This window comes from Agelaius phoeniceus, chromosome 3, assembly GCF_051311805.1.
Source record: "Agelaius phoeniceus isolate bAgePho1 chromosome 3, bAgePho1.hap1, whole genome shotgun sequence".
NCBI classification, from domain to species: Eukaryota; Metazoa; Chordata; class Aves; order Passeriformes; family Icteridae; genus Agelaius; species Agelaius phoeniceus.
This window is the reverse complement of record NC_135267.1, coordinates 110443223-110464320: the sequence shown is the minus strand read 5'-3', so window position 1 is coordinate 110464320 and position 21098 is coordinate 110443223. Positions and strand designations below refer to the sequence as shown.

The 21098-nt window shown below is 45.7% G+C and overlaps 1 protein-coding gene across 1 annotated transcript in view; it reads right to left on the bottom strand.

Moving 5' to 3' along the window:
• Positions 1 to 21098, bottom strand: part of CAPN13 (calpain 13) — a 50475-nt gene that overhangs the window by 1817 nt on the left and 27560 nt on the right. The window contains exons 10-20 of the mRNA XM_054630424.2: positions 20782 to 20927; positions 16701 to 16861; positions 15149 to 15185; positions 13532 to 13594; positions 12533 to 12590; positions 11947 to 12014; positions 10423 to 10491; positions 9406 to 9484; positions 6527 to 6643; positions 3424 to 3479; positions 2204 to 2249 (exon numbers count right to left, since the gene is read on the bottom strand). Coding sequence (XP_054486399.2) covers positions 2223 to 2249; positions 3424 to 3479; positions 6527 to 6643; positions 9406 to 9484; positions 10423 to 10491; positions 11947 to 12014; positions 12533 to 12590; positions 13532 to 13594; positions 15149 to 15185; positions 16701 to 16861; positions 20782 to 20927 — 881 coding nt within the window. The 3' untranslated portion in view covers positions 2204 to 2222. The remainder of the gene's footprint in view (positions 1 to 2203; positions 2250 to 3423; positions 3480 to 6526; positions 6644 to 9405; positions 9485 to 10422; positions 10492 to 11946; positions 12015 to 12532; positions 12591 to 13531; positions 13595 to 15148; positions 15186 to 16700; positions 16862 to 20781; positions 20928 to 21098) is intronic.

Genomic DNA, 21098 nt, shown 5'->3' with positions numbered 1-21098 from the left:
AGAGAATTTTTTTCAGAGCGTGCCAAGTGTGTTTTCCCACATCAATCACAGTTTGTTAAGCTCCAGTTTTAACAGTTCTGATCCTCTGAGGGTCCTGTGCCACGACTGCCCAGGCTCCAGCTGCAAGTGTCTGCTAAATTGCTCAAGTGAGCTGCTTACAAACACCCTGCAGGCAGGATTTCATTCCAAACCAGTAAGTGAAAATTATGATTAATTATATATTCCCAGAAGTTATGATCAGTTTATGAATCATTCATGGGAAAAAAAAAAAAGATTACTAAATAGACTATGAATATAATTTGCAAGTAATAATTTAAGCAACTTCATCTCCAAAGGTGAGGTCCTTCTCATATTTACCTAATGACAGTCTGCAGTGCAAATGCTGGGTGCAGTGTTGTGCATATTCTGTTTCCACACACCAGCATGCAGGTTTGCACTGTCCACAGCTCTGAATGCAAAGGGCAGGCTTTCAAACAAACAACTGTTTGCAGGCAGAGCTCAGGGGTGAAGGCATCACAGTGTCCCCACATTTCTCTTCACAGAGAAAAGCAAGGCACAATTCTTCCCAAGAATATTTCTGGGTTTCACATTCTCTGAACCTCAGAGAAAGAAAAAAACCCAATTCTTATCTCATTTACTGCTCCTGTGTTGCTCACAAGTGGAATGTATCGTGGAAGATTGTTTACTTGAAGGGAATTGGTGAATGGATTCTGGTGTGAGTGTTTTGATTCACTGACCAATGGAATCCAGGTGTGTGTTGAGTCTGTCACTGACAGTGATGAGATGCTGTGCAGGGGAGTGCAGTTGGGTGCTTGGCAGATTCAGTTTAGATGTAATGTAATATAGTGTAATATGGTATAGAATAATATAGTATAATAAAGTAATTAATAGTTATATAGTATAATAATCGAATAATATAGTATATATGAGTAGTAATATAGAATAATAGTATAATAATATAGTATAATAAAGTAATTAATTAGCCTTCTGATAAGATGGAGTCCTCCTCATCATTTCTCCCTCCCATGGGGGTCGTCCTGTTCTGGTATCCCAGTGCTGAGTGCTGAAGCCCAGCTCCTGCCACAGCTGGACACACTGGATGGCACCAGGAGCCAAGAGAGAAGAGCAGCAGGGCCCAAATGTTGTCCTGGAGTCGAGGTGATAGGCATGGGAGCCATCCCTGCCTTGGCTCTGAACCTACCATGCTTTCTCCCTGGGGGAGTGTAATTTACACCCCAGTTACACATTTCCCTTTCCAACTTCTCAGCAAAGCTGGCATCCAATGCAAACTGCCCTCAGAAACAGGATGTGACACACCAGAGATGCTGTTCCTGTATTATTTACTATTGTAATTCCTGTCTATAGGAAGGATTAGCTGGATGCAGCTAATGGATTTCAAAGAATGTCATGGCTTTGAGGTTTTTGCTCCATTTTTGGTCCGGGCTGATAAGGAAAGTGTCTGATTTGCCCAAGGATGCTCCACAAATTCCTGGGGTCAGCTGCCCCTCCACTGCACATTTTACTAAGGGTTTCCTCCCTGCTTTCTCCTCAGTGACAAATGTTTGGGACCAGCACTAACACTTTGACATCACAGAGGGCTGGCAGAAGCACCATGGCCGAGATGGCTCTCGGATCTATAAACAGCACGAGTTCTGCAGGAAAAGGCAAAGTCTTTCAGGAGAACCAAGCAGCAAAACTGGGAGATCCAGAGGAAAAAAAGTCCCTCTCTAGGCCTGACATGAAGGCAGCAAACATCAAAAGAAGCACAAGGGAGTTCAAATGTAAACCAAACCACGCAATTCTGTTAAAAATGTGAAATCAGACTGACCAAGAAATCTAAGTTACCTTGTATACCCACCCTCTATTTGACTATACATTTGCTGCTGTGTAAAATATGCAGAGCTAATTGCACCCCTCAGAACTGAAAAAAAATAAGTTATGCTCTCTCATCTATTATCTTAGGTGGGGGCAAGTTTCTAGCTGAGCCACTGGTGGTCTGCTTGACTGGAAAGGTCATCAGCAATTCCCCAGGAAAAAAAAACAGCCTAAAGACCAATTCCCTTTACAGCCCTTCTCATGCTGCAGGTCTCACCTCCTTCCCTCTTCCTCTCACAGCTTATTCTCTCAAAACCCCCCATAACTGCAGGCTGAGCTTCCTGCAAGGGCCCCACCCTCTCTTGTCAGCACTGAGGAGATTTCTTACCATGACCTCTGGCATCTCTCTAGGTGTACATGACGAGGGTCAGAAACTGGGGAAAAAAGGAGAAGAAAAGGTGCATTTAGACAGAAATGGTATACACCAAATCTTCAGACTTGTCTCAGGACCTTCAGGGGTGACCCAATGACTGTAGTCCTTTTGTACTGCACAGGATAGTTGAGGGATTTTGGAACTGCCTCTTTCCCTTATTACAATTCAGACCCAGAAACTCTTCCCATATGTTGTTTTCCATGATAAATTATTGCAGCAGCTGCAGCAGGAGCAATTGCTGGGAAAGTGTGGCACCTGCCTGATTGCAAGTGGAAGAGATAGCAACTTCTGGGAACCTGGCTGTCCTACAGACTACCCTATAAAATAGGTCCAGGTCCTCTGTTTGCAAACTGTGCTCTGCCCTTGGTGCAAAAAAAAAAAAAAAGAAAAGAATTAAAACAATGAGGCTCTGCACTAGCCACAGAGTATAAACAGGAGCTGGTGAGATTGTAAAATGCTCTTTTAAAAAATCTTTTTAAACACTGGGTTGTCAAATAACAGTCCCCAGACTGATAAAATGCAGTACTCAGGCATATCACTATGGAGCACAGCAGGATTTTTGCTTCAGACTAGCTGATAAAAAGCCTGATGTATCCCCATTCACTGAGCTATCCTTCAGGCTGTGCTTTTAAGACAAACAGCAGCAGCAAGCATTTGTCTGCTGTTTCTTTCTTAAAACCAAGATGTTTTGCAATTCAGGATTAACAGATGGGGCAGTAAGAAATGAGGGCATGGATTTTTTTTATTTTATTTTTTTTTTTGTCACTTTCTCAAAGTCACTTTGAGCAATGTTTCCAGCAATGACAGGCTGGTGTCAGTAAGGGAAGATTCCATGCCTTGGCCAGGGATGGATGGAGCTGTGCTCCAGTGGGGCCAGGGAACCCCTGGAGGGAAACACCTCCCACACAGGAGGCACTTCCAGCCAGGCAAAGCCTCCACCACTACTTGCTGGGACAGACACCTAGCAACACACATCACACATCATCTTTAACTTCACCCTTCTGATAAAATGAGCTCCCACGAGAGGAGAGGGAAGAGAAGAGAAGAGAAGAGAAGAGAAGAGAAGAGAAGAGAAGAGAAGAGAAGAGAAGAGAAGAGAAGAGAAGAGAAGAGAAGAGAAGAGAAGAGAAGAGAAGAGAGAAGAGAGAAGAGAGAAGAGAGAAGAGCATTCTTACCTCCATCGCTGTCATCAAAATTTGTGATCCGCCCTCTGCTAAGTTTTGGAATGCATCTAGGGGCAGAACAAAGAAACCTTATTTCATGAGAAAGAAGCACGAATGCAATGCAGACATGAGGCTGTGGCAGCTGAGGAGCAGAGCTGCAGTCCCTGTGCTGGGATGCTCTGCCTGGCCACCTCTCATTCCCGTGCTGGGTACCCCTTCTGCCTTGGCCCTCGGATCACAGCCTGGGAAGGCATCCCAGTTTTGGGGCCAGAATTTGGCAGAAGTGTAGGGACAGGCAGTGCTCAATGTGGCTGCCTTCATCTCCTCTCATAATTTGTTTCAATTGTTTTCCTGCCTGAAGAGTGACAGGAGGATGGTGAACTAATGAAACACATCTTCCCACAGGGAAACTTTCTGTTGGTCCTTTTCCATCCTCCCTGGCAGTGAGTGATCACAGTGTGCCCTAAAGAAAGTGGTTCTCTTGAAGTCATTATTATGCCTTGCAAGCTTTTTGCAGGGAATATAAATGCAGATGCTGCTGTTATTCAGCTAGAGTTTGAAATTAACATTGCTGAAAGTTTTTTTTTTTGACAGAACACTTTGCCATCAGGAAATTTAAATCCATTCAAATATTGTTATTCTATGTGCATATTTATATTGCAGTATGTCTAGGAGAAGTCTTCAAGCCCAAGTATTTGGATAAACTCAAAACACAGTATTTTGAGGGTTTTTATTTATTTTGAAATTACTTTTCTCCTAGAAATATGCTCTTATAACAGTAATAAAAAGTTGAAACAAATTTAAGTCTGTCTATCCTTGAACGACACATTTCTCTGGGAGCCTGGAATTTCCCAGCCTGCATGGAAAAGACTTTTTAAGATTACAGGTGCTTTGAAACGTGCCCAGCCTTAGCAAAAAGGCTGCTGGGAGAGGGTAGGAACAGGGCACAAGGGCTCATTGCTCATCTGCCCCTTAGGAGGCCACCAGAGCTACCTGTGTGGGCCAAAGCAGGGAGGAAAGGTGGCACATCCAGCCTGCACTGCTCTGAAGAAAGGCACAGGACAAGGAAATCCTCGTGTTGTGCCCAGTGCCTTGACAAGGCTGCCAATGCAGGGCTGGGCTTGCACCCAGCAGTCTTTTTAGGAAAAAGTGGCAGCGCTGAAATTACCTCCTCTGGGCAGAGGTAAGTGCTTCTTTACTGCTTCATTAACTCCAGTTAAATAGAATTTGCAAAGGAGATGCTGCTTTTGGTTTGGGTCTCATCTCTGGCTATCTTGAAAGGATGAATAATGATTTAATGGGACAGATTTTATCTTCCCCGCTGCATTCACATCATCATAAAGGTTGACTGCCTTTTATTCCCACTCGGCACCTTTATCCTCTCCTGTAACAAACTTATTCACCACGATCTAAAAAGTTTGAGAAATGTATTCCACATTAAACCCTCTGTAAAGTGGTAACTGAAAGAGTGGAAAGCATTTTAAGATTCTCATTACAGACAGCAATGAAACTTTTAGATACTCCTTTCCACATGGATGCAAAGGATTTGTCTTTACAGTGGCTCTTAAAATGTAAAAGGATTTTTTTTTAAACAAAAAAAATATCCTATGGCACTAATTTAGGCATAAAAACTTTCATCTACAGCAAGTGACGTGTATAATCACAAAAAATGGGTGTTTACAAGCTTCTTTCTTTTTTTTTTTTTTTTAATGAAAGCATTAAGATCGGGACACGCTCTGATTTTACAACGCTTTCGGAGCTGCCTGTGCTGTACTCCCTTGAAATGGGATTTTTAGCAGTGTCATCCAAGCAGATCTGCTGACCACTGTTGGCCCATTAAACATCAGTGCTACAAACACATGGGAGGAAATGAATGCTCCTTTCTATGCACTGTTGAAACCCAGCTCATTCCAAAGATGGAATAAATTGCTGTAGCAGTGTTCTAGCACAGGGGTCACAGCTGCTGGCTTTAACTACCAATATTTCCATCAAAATGCTTATTATTAGAGTAGCAAAAATTACGATTTTGTAAAACACAATTTCATTTCCATTCAGGCAAAAGCTCATTTACAGGCACTCCCTCCTTGCAAGTACCAGGCAATAGCTGGATGCAACATGGGGAATGGGTTTGTTTATCCACAGAGGATACTGGACTTCCTCCTTACCAAAAAACTGAGACAACTTTACTGAACACTGAGCTACTCTCTAGCAGCTGCTTGCTCCAGTGTGTGGCATTCACATTCTCTGAACAGAGAGAGACATAATTTTCCCTCTCAGGATTTTTTTTTTCCTGGAGAAGCACAGAGAGAAGAAGAAAAAACTATTCTTATATCTACTTGCTGCTCCTGTTGTTTTTGCACATATGGAATGTGTTAGGAAGATTTTTTTACCTGAAGTGATTTGTCAATTGGATTCTGCTGAAGATTGTTTTGTTTCCTTGGCCAATTGGTTCAAAGCTGTGTCCTGGCTGTCTCAGACAGTCACGAGTTTTCTTTAGCATTCTTTGTAGGATAGTGTCTCTTTAATGTAGTTGTAATGTAACTGGGCAGCAACTGACAGAACCAGAGGACACAGTCTCAAGCTATGTCAGGGAAGGTATAGGTTGGATATTAGGAAGTAATTTTTCACCCAAAGAATAATAAAGTACTGGAATGCTCTTTCCAGGGAGGTAGTAGAATCACCATCTCTGTATGTGTTTAAAAAAGACTGGACATGGCACTTGGTGCTATAGTCTGGTTGAGGTGTTAGGGCATAGGTTGTACTCGATGATCTTTAGAGGTCTCTTCCAGCCTCATTATTCTGTGATTCTGTAACATAGTATAGTTTTAATAAAGCAATTGCTCAGCATTCTGAATCAATGGAGTCAGGTGCCAATCATCCCCAGAGTTGGGGTCACCTGGTTTTCTGCATCAGTGCACAGGAGATAAATCCAGCTCCTGGCAAGCAGGCTGCCCAAAGAGCTGCCTGGGCCACACCTGGGCTCGGGGCAGCTGTGTCACTTGAAGCCACGCTGTTGGACCCCTGATTACCCCTTGTGTCGTGTCCCTTGTCCCTCTCTGAGGCTGGCTGTGCAGGCTGCCCTGCTGCCAGGGGCCCTGGCAGGGCTGGCACTCACGGCTCATGGTGTTGAGGCGCAGCATGCAGCACACGAAGTCGCGGAAGCCAACCCTGCCGGCGCGGTCGCCGTAGCGCAGCGTCAGCAGCTGCAGCAGCTGCGCGTCCGTGGACAGACCTGCCGGGGGAAAACACGCTGGGAGGGGATGGAGAGGCTCTGATGGCCTCCTGCAGCCTGCCAACAACACCCTCAGCCCCCTCCCCTGGCGTACAGCCCCTCCCCTGGACAGCTTTCCCCCCACATGGTGCCCAAGAGTTGGGGTAGGGTAATGGAAAACCAAAGTTGCCTCACTCACTGACTCCCATTGTGGCTTAAGCCAGCAAGCTGCAAACACTGAGCTAACTAATCTTGTGTTATCTTGCTTTGCCTTTCTAGCTTTTATTTGCTATAAGAAAGGGTGATTTTCTTTGGCTCATAGCTGTAAAAGTCTGAGTGTAGCATTTGCAATACCACCGGCTCTTTCTGCTAAAGAGGCAGATGCTGCATTGCTGCATGCTCAGGCTATTATGCTGCATAGCATGCCTGGGATTCTTAATTTTTACATTTTCTCTTCTATTAGAAAATGGTGAAGGGTGCATTTCTTTTTTATTAGCTGATTATTCAGTATTTGTGTCGCAGTCTGTTTGGATGGAAATCGGTATTCAATTGAATGAACAAAAATTGCTTTTTAGAATGAGTCTTTTATTAGTTAAATAAAACTACCCTAAATGTGCTGGCTATATGAGAGGAATGATTTAAATATATTTTGCACTAAAAGCTGATTTGCAAAACAAAAGGGAAATTTTCTGCAGAGAGCTGGACTGATAGCTTTGGTTTAATGCCTTCTCTGAGACTTCAGAAAAGTCTCATTTGCTCACTCCAGGTTTTAGTAGCTCAGCTGGATGTGAAGTAACTTTCCTGCTTTTTCAACCAGCTCTGAACTTTTCAGTTTTAAATGAACTCATCATGGAGCTAAATTAGTTGAAAAAGCAGAAATAAAAGAAATGGCTTCTCTACACCTGTGTAGGGAGAGAGGGAGCCGATGGAAGTGGTTTAGTACCACTACTGACAAACTCTGGTTGCATGAGCCTAGTTGGAGGTCTCCAGCAGGAAGCAGGTACATTATGCTGAATAATTAAAGAATGGAAATACATTTGGGCTTAAGATACATTTCAAATTAAGGTAAACATGCTTTTATATTCTTCTCCAATGAGATAAAGATAGTAATTAAAAATTAATCTCATTAATTGTCTTCTTTGAGTCTGGTTTTAAACCACTGTAGCAGTGAGCAATGAATTCTATTTTTAAGCTTTTGAAGACAGTAGGAATTCAATCAAGCTCTCTCCAGAGAGCAGGTTCCAGTAAATATTACTTATGGGATGCTACAGTCAAGTCTTACACTAGTAAAACACCAAGAATTTGGCCTGGTCAGTCTGGGATACACTTGCTCTGAAATCTGCTCACTTGGCAACATCTCTCAATCAACCTCATCAACAAAACTGAAGGGCCAGTCCTCTCTGTTCCCAAGACTTTTCAGCTGATTTGTAAGGCTACTTCCCAAACCTTTTATCTGCTGGATTCCTCTCTCTGGTTTTGGCTAAGATATTAATTACTGACTTTATGTTTCCCTATTTATAAAAATTATTTTGAATCATTTGCTGTTTGTAAATACATCAGGAGTTTGTAAATACATCAGGGCAACGCTGCTGCATTTCAGGGCAGCACTGCTGTTAATGCAGCTGGCCTGCTTTACTCTGATCCATTATTATTATTGGGAGCATTAGGAAAACAGTGAAAATTAAGCACACACTGCAGTGTTTTGTTGGGGAAAGCACTGAACACTTCAGGGAACAGCTGGCTAGGAAGTGGATTTAGATACATTAATACCATTCCCAGAGGTAGCAGCAAGCTCCCAAACCCCTTCTGGGGTTCCTGCTCAAAAGCCAGGACAGGGATCATCCCATTGCCAAGCCAGATTCAAATACAGATGTCTGGCTCAGAGGGCAGCAAGAATAAGCTTGTAATTTTCTTCCCCATTCAGAACTACTTGTAGTCAAACACGTATTGAGAATTTGCCACTTAACAGTGCCTCTTTATGCCTTCAAACAGCTGCATTGTTTTGGCTGGCAGGACTTTTCCACGCACAATTTTCCTCCCAGTTTTACACTTTAGCATCTTTTTCACAGAATGGCAACTTCTCCTTTGGCATTTGGCACATCAGTGATCAGTGAAACTGTGATCAGTCACAGTGATCACCTGTCTGAGAAGTGCAGGTGCAGCTCTGACAGAGCTTTGCCCAGCTCTCAGCAGCAAAAAAAATAAAATTATATATGTGTCTGCTCAGCTGATGGCTTCCAGCAATCCTGTACCAGTTTCCTCCTGGGACAGCACCCCTCTGAGCTCCAGAAGCCAAATGGGAGCTGCTCTAGTGCACAATTCAAAGGGGATGGCTGTGCCAGAGATGTACTGTGTGCACAAAGTCCCCATTGAGACCACTCAGCTGAAAGAAATGCTTCACTCGTGTGCACTCGCTGAGAGTTTCAGCACTCGGTAGCCAACAGAGGTCAGTGCAAACTAAATAAATGCCTGTCGCTGTGGCTTTCCCTTCTAGACTCAGTCACTGCCCTGAAGAGGAACTGCAGGAACTGAGGCAAGTGCAAGAATCCACTCCTCCTCTCTCCTTTCCTCCCCTGCTGGATGTTCCATCCATGGCCTGGAAGCAGGTCTGGCCAGTGCTGCATTCACTTCTCTGCACCCTTCTGCTGGTTCCCCAGCACAGACCCCTCAGCAGAGCTCTGATCTAACTGGCATCTCTGGGAAATCCAAGCCACTTTCTCCCCAAAAATCTTTTCCCTTTCCCAGGGAAAGCAAGGGGAGCTGCTCAGCCCCTCTGGGTGTACCTGCTGCCTGTATGGCATTCTCCAGTTCAGCAACATCAAGAAATCCAGAACGGTTCCTGTCTTCCTTGAAGAAGATCTCCTAAAACACAGTGCAAAGGCAGATTTCAAGCTCTTACCACCATTCCCCACACTTACAACCACAACCAGCTCTCCTCCCTTAATAAACACGCTGCAAAGAAGTTCAGCAGGTGAGGTGGGGTGGCTGTGACAAGGGAGATCCACTTTCAGAAGGCTCTGACAGAATGTTACTGTGTAAGAAATCCCACAGTTTGGGGTGGGCAGAAGCCTTTTTGCTTTCCTAACCCACCCCAACACATCTGAGGCACTGTCTGTGGGAAGAGCACCCCTGTCTAGATGGGGAAATTGGTGGTCTCAGAGCATCTCAAGAGGAAGGGAACAAATTGGAGCCCACCCAAAGCTGAGTCTTGAGGAAACCCTCCTGTCCTGCACCAAGGCTGAGGGAGAAGGACCTGACACAGAGAAGCTGCCATGCCTGCCCTCAAGGATTTAGGTGGGACCCTAAATACCATGTCACTGCTTCCAGTGCTTATCCTGGAGCAGAAACATTTCTCCCAGACAAGCCTTTATCAGATCCACTACATTTCCACTAGGAACTGCAGAAATGAGGAAATGACATTTTTCAGATGACTCTGCTCAAGAAGTCATGTCAAAAGAAAAAAAAAAATTGCCAGTGGTGGCACAGACATGGAGATTTCCATCAGATTCTGAGCCTAATTGGCCTTCCTACCTTTTCCCTGGATGCTCTCTGTGCTGGGAAAGCCTGGGCTGCTCATTTGGAGCACTCATTTACACACACCACTGCCTCCCTGGCGTGAGAGGAGGGAACTCTGACCCGCTAAGCAAAGCAAACAACCCTTGCAAGGCTTCTCCCCGCAGCGCTCCCAGAGCACCGAGCATCTGCAGAGCCCCGGGGTACAGAATCCACAGAATCCACGGAATCCAAAGTACCCAGAGCATCCCCAGCATCCCCAGAGAGAGCCACCCCCTCCCCCGTACCCTGTACTTGGTGAGACTTCGCCAGAGGCTCCCGAACTCCTGCAGGGTGAGCCTTCCGTTCGAGTTGAGCTGTGCATTTAGTTAAGAATCGAGCACTTAATGAGAGCTGAACCTGGCTGGCTTTGCTGCTGCCTGCACAGAGCTGAACGCCTAAGATGCAGCCTCTTCTGTGGGTCACGTCGTGCTGAGAAAAGCAAGAGTTTTCCTGCTCTCAGTGGTGTTTGAATCCACCTTCTTTGTCACACTGCACAGCCGCTCATGCCTGTGCTCACAAACCACAAAAGGTTTCTATTTATAAGGTGCCTTTAACCACAGGGGAAGCTGTGGTGGCATTTAGCCCTGGAGCACCCCTGTGAATGAACGTGGCCCCAAGGCCTTTCCTCTGCACAGGATCTGTTCTGCCTGGATCCTCCAGGAGAACAGGCACTGAGGAGCCAAGAGCACGAGGAGATGATCCCAAACCTCCCTTCCCCACCCAGGAGTCCTGGGCAGACACACAGCACCCACCCCAGGGCAGGATGGTGAAACCTCCCCGAAAGCAAAACTCATCACCACTGAAATACAGGCAGACAAATGCTGCTGTCGTGGAACATGAGTGAAAAAAGCTGATCCTGGCTTTGCAGGCCGGGATAGGTCACACTGTACATGGGTTATCTGCAGGCCAGAGAATTAAAAATCCATCCTGAATTACAGCAGAGCAGAGGCTTTGTCAGCTCTTTGCAAGTGCCATGCATTCACAGTGCCCACTTATCCCAGGACAGGGGCTTTGCAGAGGAGGAAAAGTCTCCTTCACTGGCTAGGTGCCGAAAGCTGGAAAGAGAGAGGGACTTCTGGTCATTTTAATTCATTCTCTGGCAGTTTTTAAAGGTCTGAAAATGTCTCAAAGCTTTTTCGAGGCATGGAGGAAAAGAGACAATGAGCAAGCAAAGGGGAAGAAACACAGGAGGGAGATGTATGTCTCCATCAAGGAGCCCTCTTGTTCTACAATGGCCAGAAATGTGTTTCTTGTGTTGTCTTGTTAACAGTAAAAAGACTGACTCACTCAGCTAATAAAGATACACTGGAAATACACTCTGGGATGGCCTGTGAGGCCAGTGCCTGGCATTCAGCAGTGACAGTGTCTCTGCCCCTGGCACCAGCACTGCTGGCAGCCTGTAAAGTGCCACCCTGGGCTGTGCAACCCCCACAGATCAGCTGAGCTATGCCTAAACTCTGTCCTGCCTCCTTGTCTCAGCTCTGCCTGAGACCCCCACCCAAGGGTGAAGCTTAGCCAAGCCCCAGAGAGGACAAAATGAGAGCAAAGAATTGGCTGGCAGAAAAAAGGCTGATCCTCACCTTGCAGCAGACACAGCAGAGCCAGGGCATGCACAGCAAAGTCCTGCATGGACTATGGGACAGTTATTTATTGGGGATTTGGGCTAATATTTACTTGCAGGTTCTCACACTGGGATGCTCAGCTCAGCCATAACTCAAGGGAAGGATGGGCAGCACCAGGGAAGTTTATTGCTTCTGCTGAAAGGATACATCCATCAGAGCTAAAATGCCTCTGCATGAATCAAAGCTGAATCTCCCTCCCAGGCTGGTCATTTCATCTGCAGGGATTGACAAAACAGGAGGAATTAGCAAGAGCAAGGGCTGTGACAGGCACCAGGACACCGTTCTGAGGACACCAGGCTGAAGGCTCCCACAGCTGAAAAGCCCCAGCTCTGGCTCAGGGTCTCACACAGCAGCAAGGGCTCTGTGCCAGGCTGAGGGAATCTGCACATCTCAGACACCTCTGCCTTCCCCAGGGACAGGTGCCCTCTGTGGGCTCGCCCTGCCCACGGATGGAAACACTTCCCTCTTGGCATAAGGGAAATGGCAGTGACAAGAAAGGCCACTTGTGCTGATTTAGCAAGCCCTAAGAGCACTTTGAGCCTGGCTGAGCACCTGGCTGAGCTGGCTCCAGCCCCCCAGATGTGCCCCTCTCATGCTCTCATCCCACAGCGCAGGAAGCCACAGTGAGGATTGTTTAAGGACCATCAGGACACCATTAAATCCTGCGACTAATTGACTCTAGTCCAAGGACAGGGAAGCACCAAAAGCATCAGCTGGGCTGCAAAAGCTTTACCTTGGGAGATCACTTCATTAAGGAGTTGTTGCAGCTGCGAGGCATCGATAGTTGAGCCCTGATGCAAAATAAAGCACAAAGAGATGTCTGCGAGCATAAAGTTTTCTCCTGTGTCACTTTTGCCCAACCCTTTTTTTTTCCTCAGGCACTGTGGCAACCAAGAACCTCTGTTCATATCTACCAAAGGAGCAGCAGCATCCTCTCTGGAGCACGACCAGGCTCTCCTTGCTGCTGGGCCACTCCAGCTGCACTCCCATCACCACGGGCTTTGCTCTGCAGGGATGGGGAGCTGTGGATGGGCAGCACAGCAGGCACTGTGTAGGCTGGGGGCACAGGCAGTGCTGCCCATCAGCCACCCCGGACACCCCCAGGGCATCCCTGCTCGTTTTCACCTTCACGCATTGAAGTAACCATTAACTGCCAGAGGTTCATTGTGCAGAGACTTTTGACAGCGATTTTTTTCCTCTTGACTAAGTCAAGGAGTTCTTTATAACAGTTTATTAAACCATTAAAAGCATCTCCTGTGAACACAGAGCTTGGCTCTGAAAGAGCAGGAATCAATTACTCAAACGCTGACTGATGTCTGGTTTCCAAGTGCTGAGAAGGCAAATGGAAAATGATGCTGATGAGAGGGGGGGGACTACCCAAGGCTTTCTAATTGCTTTCAGCAAATAAACAAACCAAAGCAAAAAAAAAAAAAAAAAGAAAGTACACATGCAATGCAAGCCCATCACCAGCTCAACTATAAATCTCCAATATTCCACTGATATATGGCACTAGACAATCTATCCCAGCTGAATGTCCCATTTTTCTGGGGGTTTTGGCAGGTCAATCAATACCATTTTCAGGGTATCCACATGAAGATGGAGCTTCATTTCCAAAAAAAAAAAAAAAAAAATTCTAAATGGATTTGTATCAACATCATAGATCAGTTTTTCTGCAAGTCCGCATGTGGGTTTTTTTTGGGTTTTTTCCAACAATATGTTTTAGAGAGGGTACCTGCTTAGCGTGTCTTAGGAAAAGAGCCTTATAGAAGCTGCCCTGGTTCTGTCTTGGTACATCCTGCATTGAAAACAAAGAGCAGACATAAATAATTCAGCTACAAAACAACTGGGGGCAAAAGTCTGTAGATCCAGACAGCACTTTAGAGGGGCAGGGAATGTGCAGCACAGGCTGCAGTTTTCACACCCCCAAAAGAAAGTGGACTGCAATGAAGGAAGAAGCTTATTTTGGGTGTTAGCAGCTGGTACAACCAGGAAGGAACAGTTCAGGGCTTAAGGAAGATGACAGAACACATCCAGGGTGGAATTCAGCAAGTCAGTACATGAGTATGGAGAGACAAGGCCTGATCCTTATTTGTGGCCCTTGGTTGGGACCACTGCTCAGGGCATGGGAAGATTCATGTGAACCAAGAAAACAGCATGAGCTGACTTTTCCTTTCTCTTGTACCTTCTCAATCCCAAGACAAGCTTGGACTATACCTGAGCAATTGTAATTCAATGGTTAAGTGATTTTTTTTTCCCAACCTTCCAGTGAAAAGATCCACCAGGCACTACAGGGAATTATCCTTAAAGTTGTAAAATCTTCAGAAAAAATCTAAGCCCAAGACCCAATGCCTTCATCTCTGTATGAGATACTTCATAGCAGAGAAGCCCAAATACCTGAACAGGAGCAGAAACTGTGGGTACCACAATTCATCAAAGTCAGAACACTGGCTAAGGACAACAGCCAGGTAAACTGACAGCTTATCAGTGGGAAGAGATAAAAAGTCACCATTCACACCACCCCTCTAATGGGGCTTAATTGTGTGCTGGAAAATGAATCACAAGGAAAGGACTCAGCTTTCTGTTCTCCTTCACACCACTGGCTTCAAAGATCTGTGTCTCTGAAGGTTGTAAATAGCAGCCTCTCAGTGGCAGGGCTTTGCTGGTGGCACCAGCAGGGGCTGGAGCAGCCCTGGCAATGTGCACAGCTCACAGCAAGAAGTCAAAAAACCCACGGTGGCTGGGCTGGAGGGGACAAAATGGGGGTTGGACTAGAGATACAGCCAGTTCCAAACTGTGGTTTGCTTTATGTCTCTGTCTCAGAAGATATCCTGATGAAAAGCAGCAGAAATCTGATTTGAGTCTCATCTCTATGGTCTCCTGTGCTTTATAGGGTACAAGCACTTAAATGGAATCATTCCCATGGGGAAGGCATGTCCAATCCCACTCACAGGAATGAAGTTTCCCTCTCTCCCCCCTATAGAAATATACCCATTTTACAGACACTGAAAGAAATTAGAATCTTTTAAGCATTCTCTCCCCTGCTATATTTGGTTTGTCCAAGTGTTAAATATGGTGAGGTGAAAAGGACAGATGGACAGACTGACAAAGGGACTATGCAAGACCTGTTTCCTCAAAAATCAGGCTCTGAAAGAGACACATGAGAAGAGGAAGGGCTTTGCTGTCACTCCCATCTCTCCAGAGAGGTGTCCTGCCCTCCCAGCAAGGCTGCAGGGTGCCAAACAATGGGACAGTAGTGGGTGGTGGAGGGAGAAAAGAGCAGATGAAGAGGAGTCAGTAGAGGTGACCAAATGATCACCACCAGGACCTGCACCAGTTTCCAGACTCTTACCATGGGCAGCCCTGGGCTGGTCAGGGAGCTTGAGTTCCTAGAAAAGAGTTCCAAGAATCAAACTGGGAGAAAAGAGCCCTTTCCAGAGCACTGGTTTGCAGCTGTGGAGGAAGGCAGGCACCACCAGCAGCCCTCACCCAGCCCACAGCCCCACAGGATGCTCAGCACCCATGGCCCAGCCTTGGCCCAGCTCAGACAAGGCTGCTGCACCACTCCTGGGTCTCTCTGTGCAGACAGGGCTGAGTCTCCAGCACAGAAAGGTAGTTTGTGTCACCCTGAGCATGCCAGGGCTGACCTCACCACACAGAACACAGGGCTGCCCTGCCTTCAGCCACAGAAATTTTTCACCTCCTTTCTCTTTGCTCAGCTTAACAGTCAGGAATAAAAACAGCATCTGGGCTATTAAAAGGCAACATCTAAATGTCTGCAGCCTGCCTGAAACTGGGCCAGGGTCACCATTGCTAAGACATCACATTCAGTACTTGAGTTTTGCTTTCAGTAGAGAAATTAGACAAGCCAGGTTCTATTTTTATAACATCTGTGCAGGTAAGTGCTGCAAAGAGCCACTGGAATGTCATCTCCACGCCTGGCTGAGCTCAGGAAGGTCTGTGAGGGTCAGAGGCTCTCCTGAAAAGCTCACTTCCAGGGCTGGGCTGTCTCACACATGACTCACTCTGCTGAAGGCAGTCCAGCCCAGAGCACACACTCCTTGTGTTTGCTTCCATAACTCAGGAGCTGCCTCAGCTGGTTCTGGGCTGGTTTTGCCAGGGGCCAAAGCCTGGAAAGCAATCTCATTACTAAGATATGGGCCAGTGAGGTCAGAGCTGCAATCACATCCAGTCTAAAGCTTTCTGAGGGGAAGGCAGTGCACAGTGATGCTTGCAGGTCATTTGGTGAGGCTGAATGCTGGGACTCACAGCTTGCTCACCTGGAGTAAACCACACCCAAATATAAACAATACCACATTCACGTGGTAATGTGAGAGTGTGTGTGGTAATAGCTGCCTTTGCATGGACTCAGACACCATTTTTCCACTAAACTTATCTTCAAGGCTGCTCTCATGCCCACAGGGAGCTCTGCCTGTCTGTGAGGTGGCTGAGTAAAAGGATTAAGGCCTTTCACTGCTCTTAGCTTCTCCAGGTCCCACTCTGAGCAAAATGGGACCTGTTCCATCTGGCATCCAGCCAGCAGAACGCAAGAAAATACTGAACAGCTGCTAAAAATTAGGGAAAACAAGCTCCCCATCCTCTTTTCAGCAGAGAGAAACGTCCCCACAATCAGGGGTAGAGGACACATCTCACAATTATTGCTCTCTTTGTAGCAAAGCTGGGACCCTTGGTGGCTGCGGATGAGCTCCTGCCCTGCTCTGCAGTGGCCACCCTTGTGCAGCTGAGTGCACACCTGATCCCACTCACCAGGTGCTTGACCCTCCTCTGTGCCTTCCCCACCCTCCAGGGACACACCAAAAGCAAATTGCCACATCTTGACAGCAAAGAGTTAATTCCTGGCACTCTCTGGCTCTGGGGCCTTTAAGGAGTGTGTATCATCTTACTCATGGTAGTCCCGATTCTTGATGAAAATTCGTAGGAGAAATTGGAATTCCTGGTCCTCTGCTGCAGCAGGAACCACGGCGTAGGTTCCTGGGCTCAGGATCAAGAAGCTGGTCACATCTCGAGCCTGGAGAAAGGTTTGATTCAGAACTCTGGAGTTCTCCTGAAAGAAAAATACAGCTGGCTATCTTCTTGTTAGGGACCAGAGTAAATCAGGCAGCACACTCACACAGCCTGCCATCCCCACACCTCTCTGAGTACACACTGCATCCCCTGTGGCCTGAAAAGCCCAGCCAGGGGACAGGCTTTTCTCAAGGACATATCAGAGTTGGTCAAAGGTGGAGAAAGTGAAAGAAACAGAAGCCAAAATGAGCTTAAGGAGATTCAAAGAGAACTTCAATTAACATTAAGCAGATTTCACGAAGGAATCAAGGATGAATGCTATTACTAAAAAATTCCCTGAGATCGTCTGTGACTCAAAGAGGCCTCTAAAAATGTCACCCAGATGACAATGCTTCAAGAATCCCAATCCAAACTAGCAAGTGTCACAAGAAAACTGAGTATTCTGATCTTTCATCTGTTATTCCAGTATTTTTTTGCTGAGATGAAACAAATACAATGCAACAGCTATTACTATGATGACATGTAAAGATAGCATAATAAAAACCCCTTTCTTAACATATTCCCCAAAATATATCAGCGTGTATAAATTCCATTTAGAATGGTTATACAGCGTGGCAGAGTTATTTATGAGCCATGCCTTTGGGAGACAATAACATAAAACTGCTATTTTGGAAGGAAAAAAAAAAGAGGATGACTAGTGTTACAGAGGGCTGGGAGGTACACAGACTGCCAAGTATTATGGGTCAGATTTTGAGCAGATAGAAATGGGCAGTGCTGCAAAGAAATAAATGCTGTAATACTTTTTCTCCCCCCACTTTTGAGCCTTATTCCACATTCCTTCTGGTAAAAAGCAGAAGCAGATTAATATCTCAATGGAATCAAAACTGGTGTGAGATAAGAATCAGCCTCTATACATTTCTCAGCTCTATCACACCACATTAAACTTCCCTCACAGCCATGTATTAGTGTTCCACGTCTATATTTAATCAAAGGCTTCCTAGAGCTATCAGATATGTCCATTCTGCTTTGCATCCTTGCCTTGCACTGTATTCTCCTCTCATCCTGCCAGGGGATAATGCTCCTTTTACTTCACAGCAACAATTTGATGCATCTCAAAAGGTACTGAACAGCGGATGTGTGCCATTCACATTCTCTGAAAAAAACCCCTTTGCCCAGGATTTTTCCCCTGGGAAGCTGAGAAGCCTCAGAGAAAAGGAAAACAATTCTTATCTCATTGGCTTCTCCTGTGTTGTGCTCATGTGGAATGTGTTTGGAGATTGTTTACCCACAGGTGATTGTTTCACTGGATTCTGGTGTGAGTTGTTTTCACTTTTTGGCCAATTGGGGCCAAGCTGTGTTGGGACTCTGGAAAGAGTCACGAGTTTTCATTATTATCTCTTTAGCCTTCAGTATCTTTTCTGTATTCTTTAGTATAGTATAGTATTCCTTAATATAATATAGTATAATAAAATAATAATTTTTCATAAAATTATCATATTATCATAAATAATTATAATAAAATAATAAATAATAAACATGGAGTCAGATGCACCATTCCTGCCTTCATTGGGGCATTTCCTGCAAATACAATATGGATGATGCTGCTGATGAATCACAGCAGAGAAAGCAGATCCGGGAGGAAGAGTCAAGCCACATGAATCTTGCTGACTGCGCTCTCCTTGTGCAAAGAAACCCCTCGTAAACTCTTCCCCAGAGGTGTTCTGACTGCTCTCAGGCACTGAGGCTGTACACTGGGAGATAAACTGAGGGAATGGCACTCACACCCAGTCTGGTTTTAGCTCCTGGGCTTGGCTTTTGCTGCTACCAGGACAGGACACCAGGCTGGCTGTGAGGAGCTGGTAGGGCAGCTCTCATATTAAAATACTTAGATTGTGTCCATGAGGGAATGTTTTCTGTATAATCCTCTGTATGAATGTGCACCAATATCATCATATTAACAAAAGCTATGGTGTGTTGTATTTTTTGGGACCCCCGATGAAGGGAGGAACGATGAATCTGACTCCATGTTCTTAGAAGGCGAATTTATTATTTTATGATCTATATTATATTAGAGAATGCTATACTAAAACTATACTAAACTATACTAAATAATAGAGGAAGGATAAAAGATAATAATGAAAACCCGTGACTCCTTCCAGCGTCCCAACACAGCTTGATGGTGATTGATCATTAAGCAAAAGCATGTAAAAGTAACAATTCACATGAAACAATCACCTGTTGGATAAACAATCTCCAAACACATTCCAAAGCAGCAAAACACAGGAGAAGCAAATGAGATAAGAATTTGTTTTCCTTTTTCTCCCAGGCTTCTCAGCTTCCCAGGAGAAGAATCCTGGACAAGGGTTTTTTTCAGAAAATATGATGGTGACAATGGTGTGGCAGAGCAGCCTAACTGCTCCCTTGCCCTTGCTGCTCAGTGCCCCACAGTAATCCTGGTGCCTCCAGGAATGCTCTGCTCTGTTCTGCCCTCCAGCTCCTGTGCAGGAGGTCACTCATAAGGCCAGACACCCAAGTGAGCCCAAAGGCAGCCTGAGGTGAGCCATGGGCTGGCAGCCCACAGAGGCCATGTCATCTAGACTTGACAAACTCCTTGAGGTTCACCCATCCTTGATCCATCTCATACCAAGGGAGACAAAACACACCTGAGCATCAACTGGAGGGGAAGAAAAATTTTAAATGTAAAGCAAGAATAGAGAAAATCCATCTCCTGGTCTGCTTCCTGATTAAACAATCCCTTTTTTGAGGGAACCAAGACCTCTATCATCACCTCCCAGTGAAGGCCACACCTGTTAAAATGGGTAACTAACCAAGGGGGACGTGCATCATGCAAGAGCACACAGAGACCTCCATGTCTGGTGACTTTTGGGCATGCTGGAAGGAGCAATTTCCCTTTCATCAGGAGCAGCAGCTCTTTCTGAGTGGCACAGCTGGCCCAATGGAGTGCTGCAGGCTTGATACCTGCACAGGACAGAGGATATCCTCCCACAGGGATAGTGAGCTCCACTTGCTGGAGGGATGCCCTTTTAATGACATCTTTTATTTCTCAGACACACTTTTTCTTTTATGAGCTACAAAGCCATGCTCTTCCTTTATGAGGAGCTGTTAAACTTATGGCATCAATTATTTAAAGTCTGGGACTAGGGCAAACCTCTCCAGTAATGAGGAGAATGAGGAGAAATTAGGGTTATAGCAATCCTTGCTTCCTTTTCAGGCTTTGGGTTTGGAACAATAGCCTCCCACAGTCATCAGCCAACAAGAAAAATACTTTGGGAAGGGTTAGCATCCATCCACAGTAGCCACTGTGCTTTCAGTAAGGCTGGTAAATGCTCTGAGAACATTGAAAAGGCTGGAAAGGAGCTTGAAAAGGCACCTCTCTGGACAGTCACCAGGAAAAAACCCCAGAGAAATTGTAGTGGAGGTCCCAGGTGTCTGAGTGGATTTCCTCTACACTGCTCTTGAGCAAAGGCTCTCATGTGTTTTGTAAATGTTTCTATACAGCTTTTCAGGTAGGAAACAGGAGGATGAGTGAGAAAGGCCCTTTGGGGAAGAAGAGACAATCTGCTTCCCTGCCATACCTGGAGTGCTGCTCGAGGCTGTCATGCCTTGTGTCCAGCCAGCAGGGCATGCCACCAGTGCTGCTGGTACACAGGACATTGTCCTGGCACATCTCCTAACCCAGGCACTCCCTCAGCTTCCCAGGGCTATTCTGGGATGCTACAGAACTAAAAGTGCCACCTTTTCCTTAAGACATGTATAAAAGAAAGCCTGCTTGACTCTATTTTTACTCTGAGTTCTCTACAATAGAAGGCACCCAGAAATTCACACCACATACTGAGTTTTTAACAGGCCAAAAGGCAATTCAACCTTGCATTCCCACACACAGGTAAAATAAACCACACAGAGAACAACAGTGCCCACATGATATCTGACTGTGCTTACCGTGGTGATGAAAAAGCCAATCCTCAGGTTTTTCTCATCCTGCACGTGCCCGGCGCGTTTTTGCATGAGTGAAATCGCTACATTATAGGATTTTGGGTTGTGATCTAGCACTTGGAAAAAATACTGAGGGTTTGTAGAAGCTGCACCTGCTGAGAAAGTGTTCATAGGTTAGCAGTAGGCTCGGGGATGTTCCTGTTGTGTAAGATCCTGCTTGTGCTGACCCAGAGGAGCAGGCAGTCACTGCTCCAAGATCCTTTCATTACAACAGAGCACTGCAGGCTCCACACTAGCACTAGAACTTGAGGCATCTGGAGGTA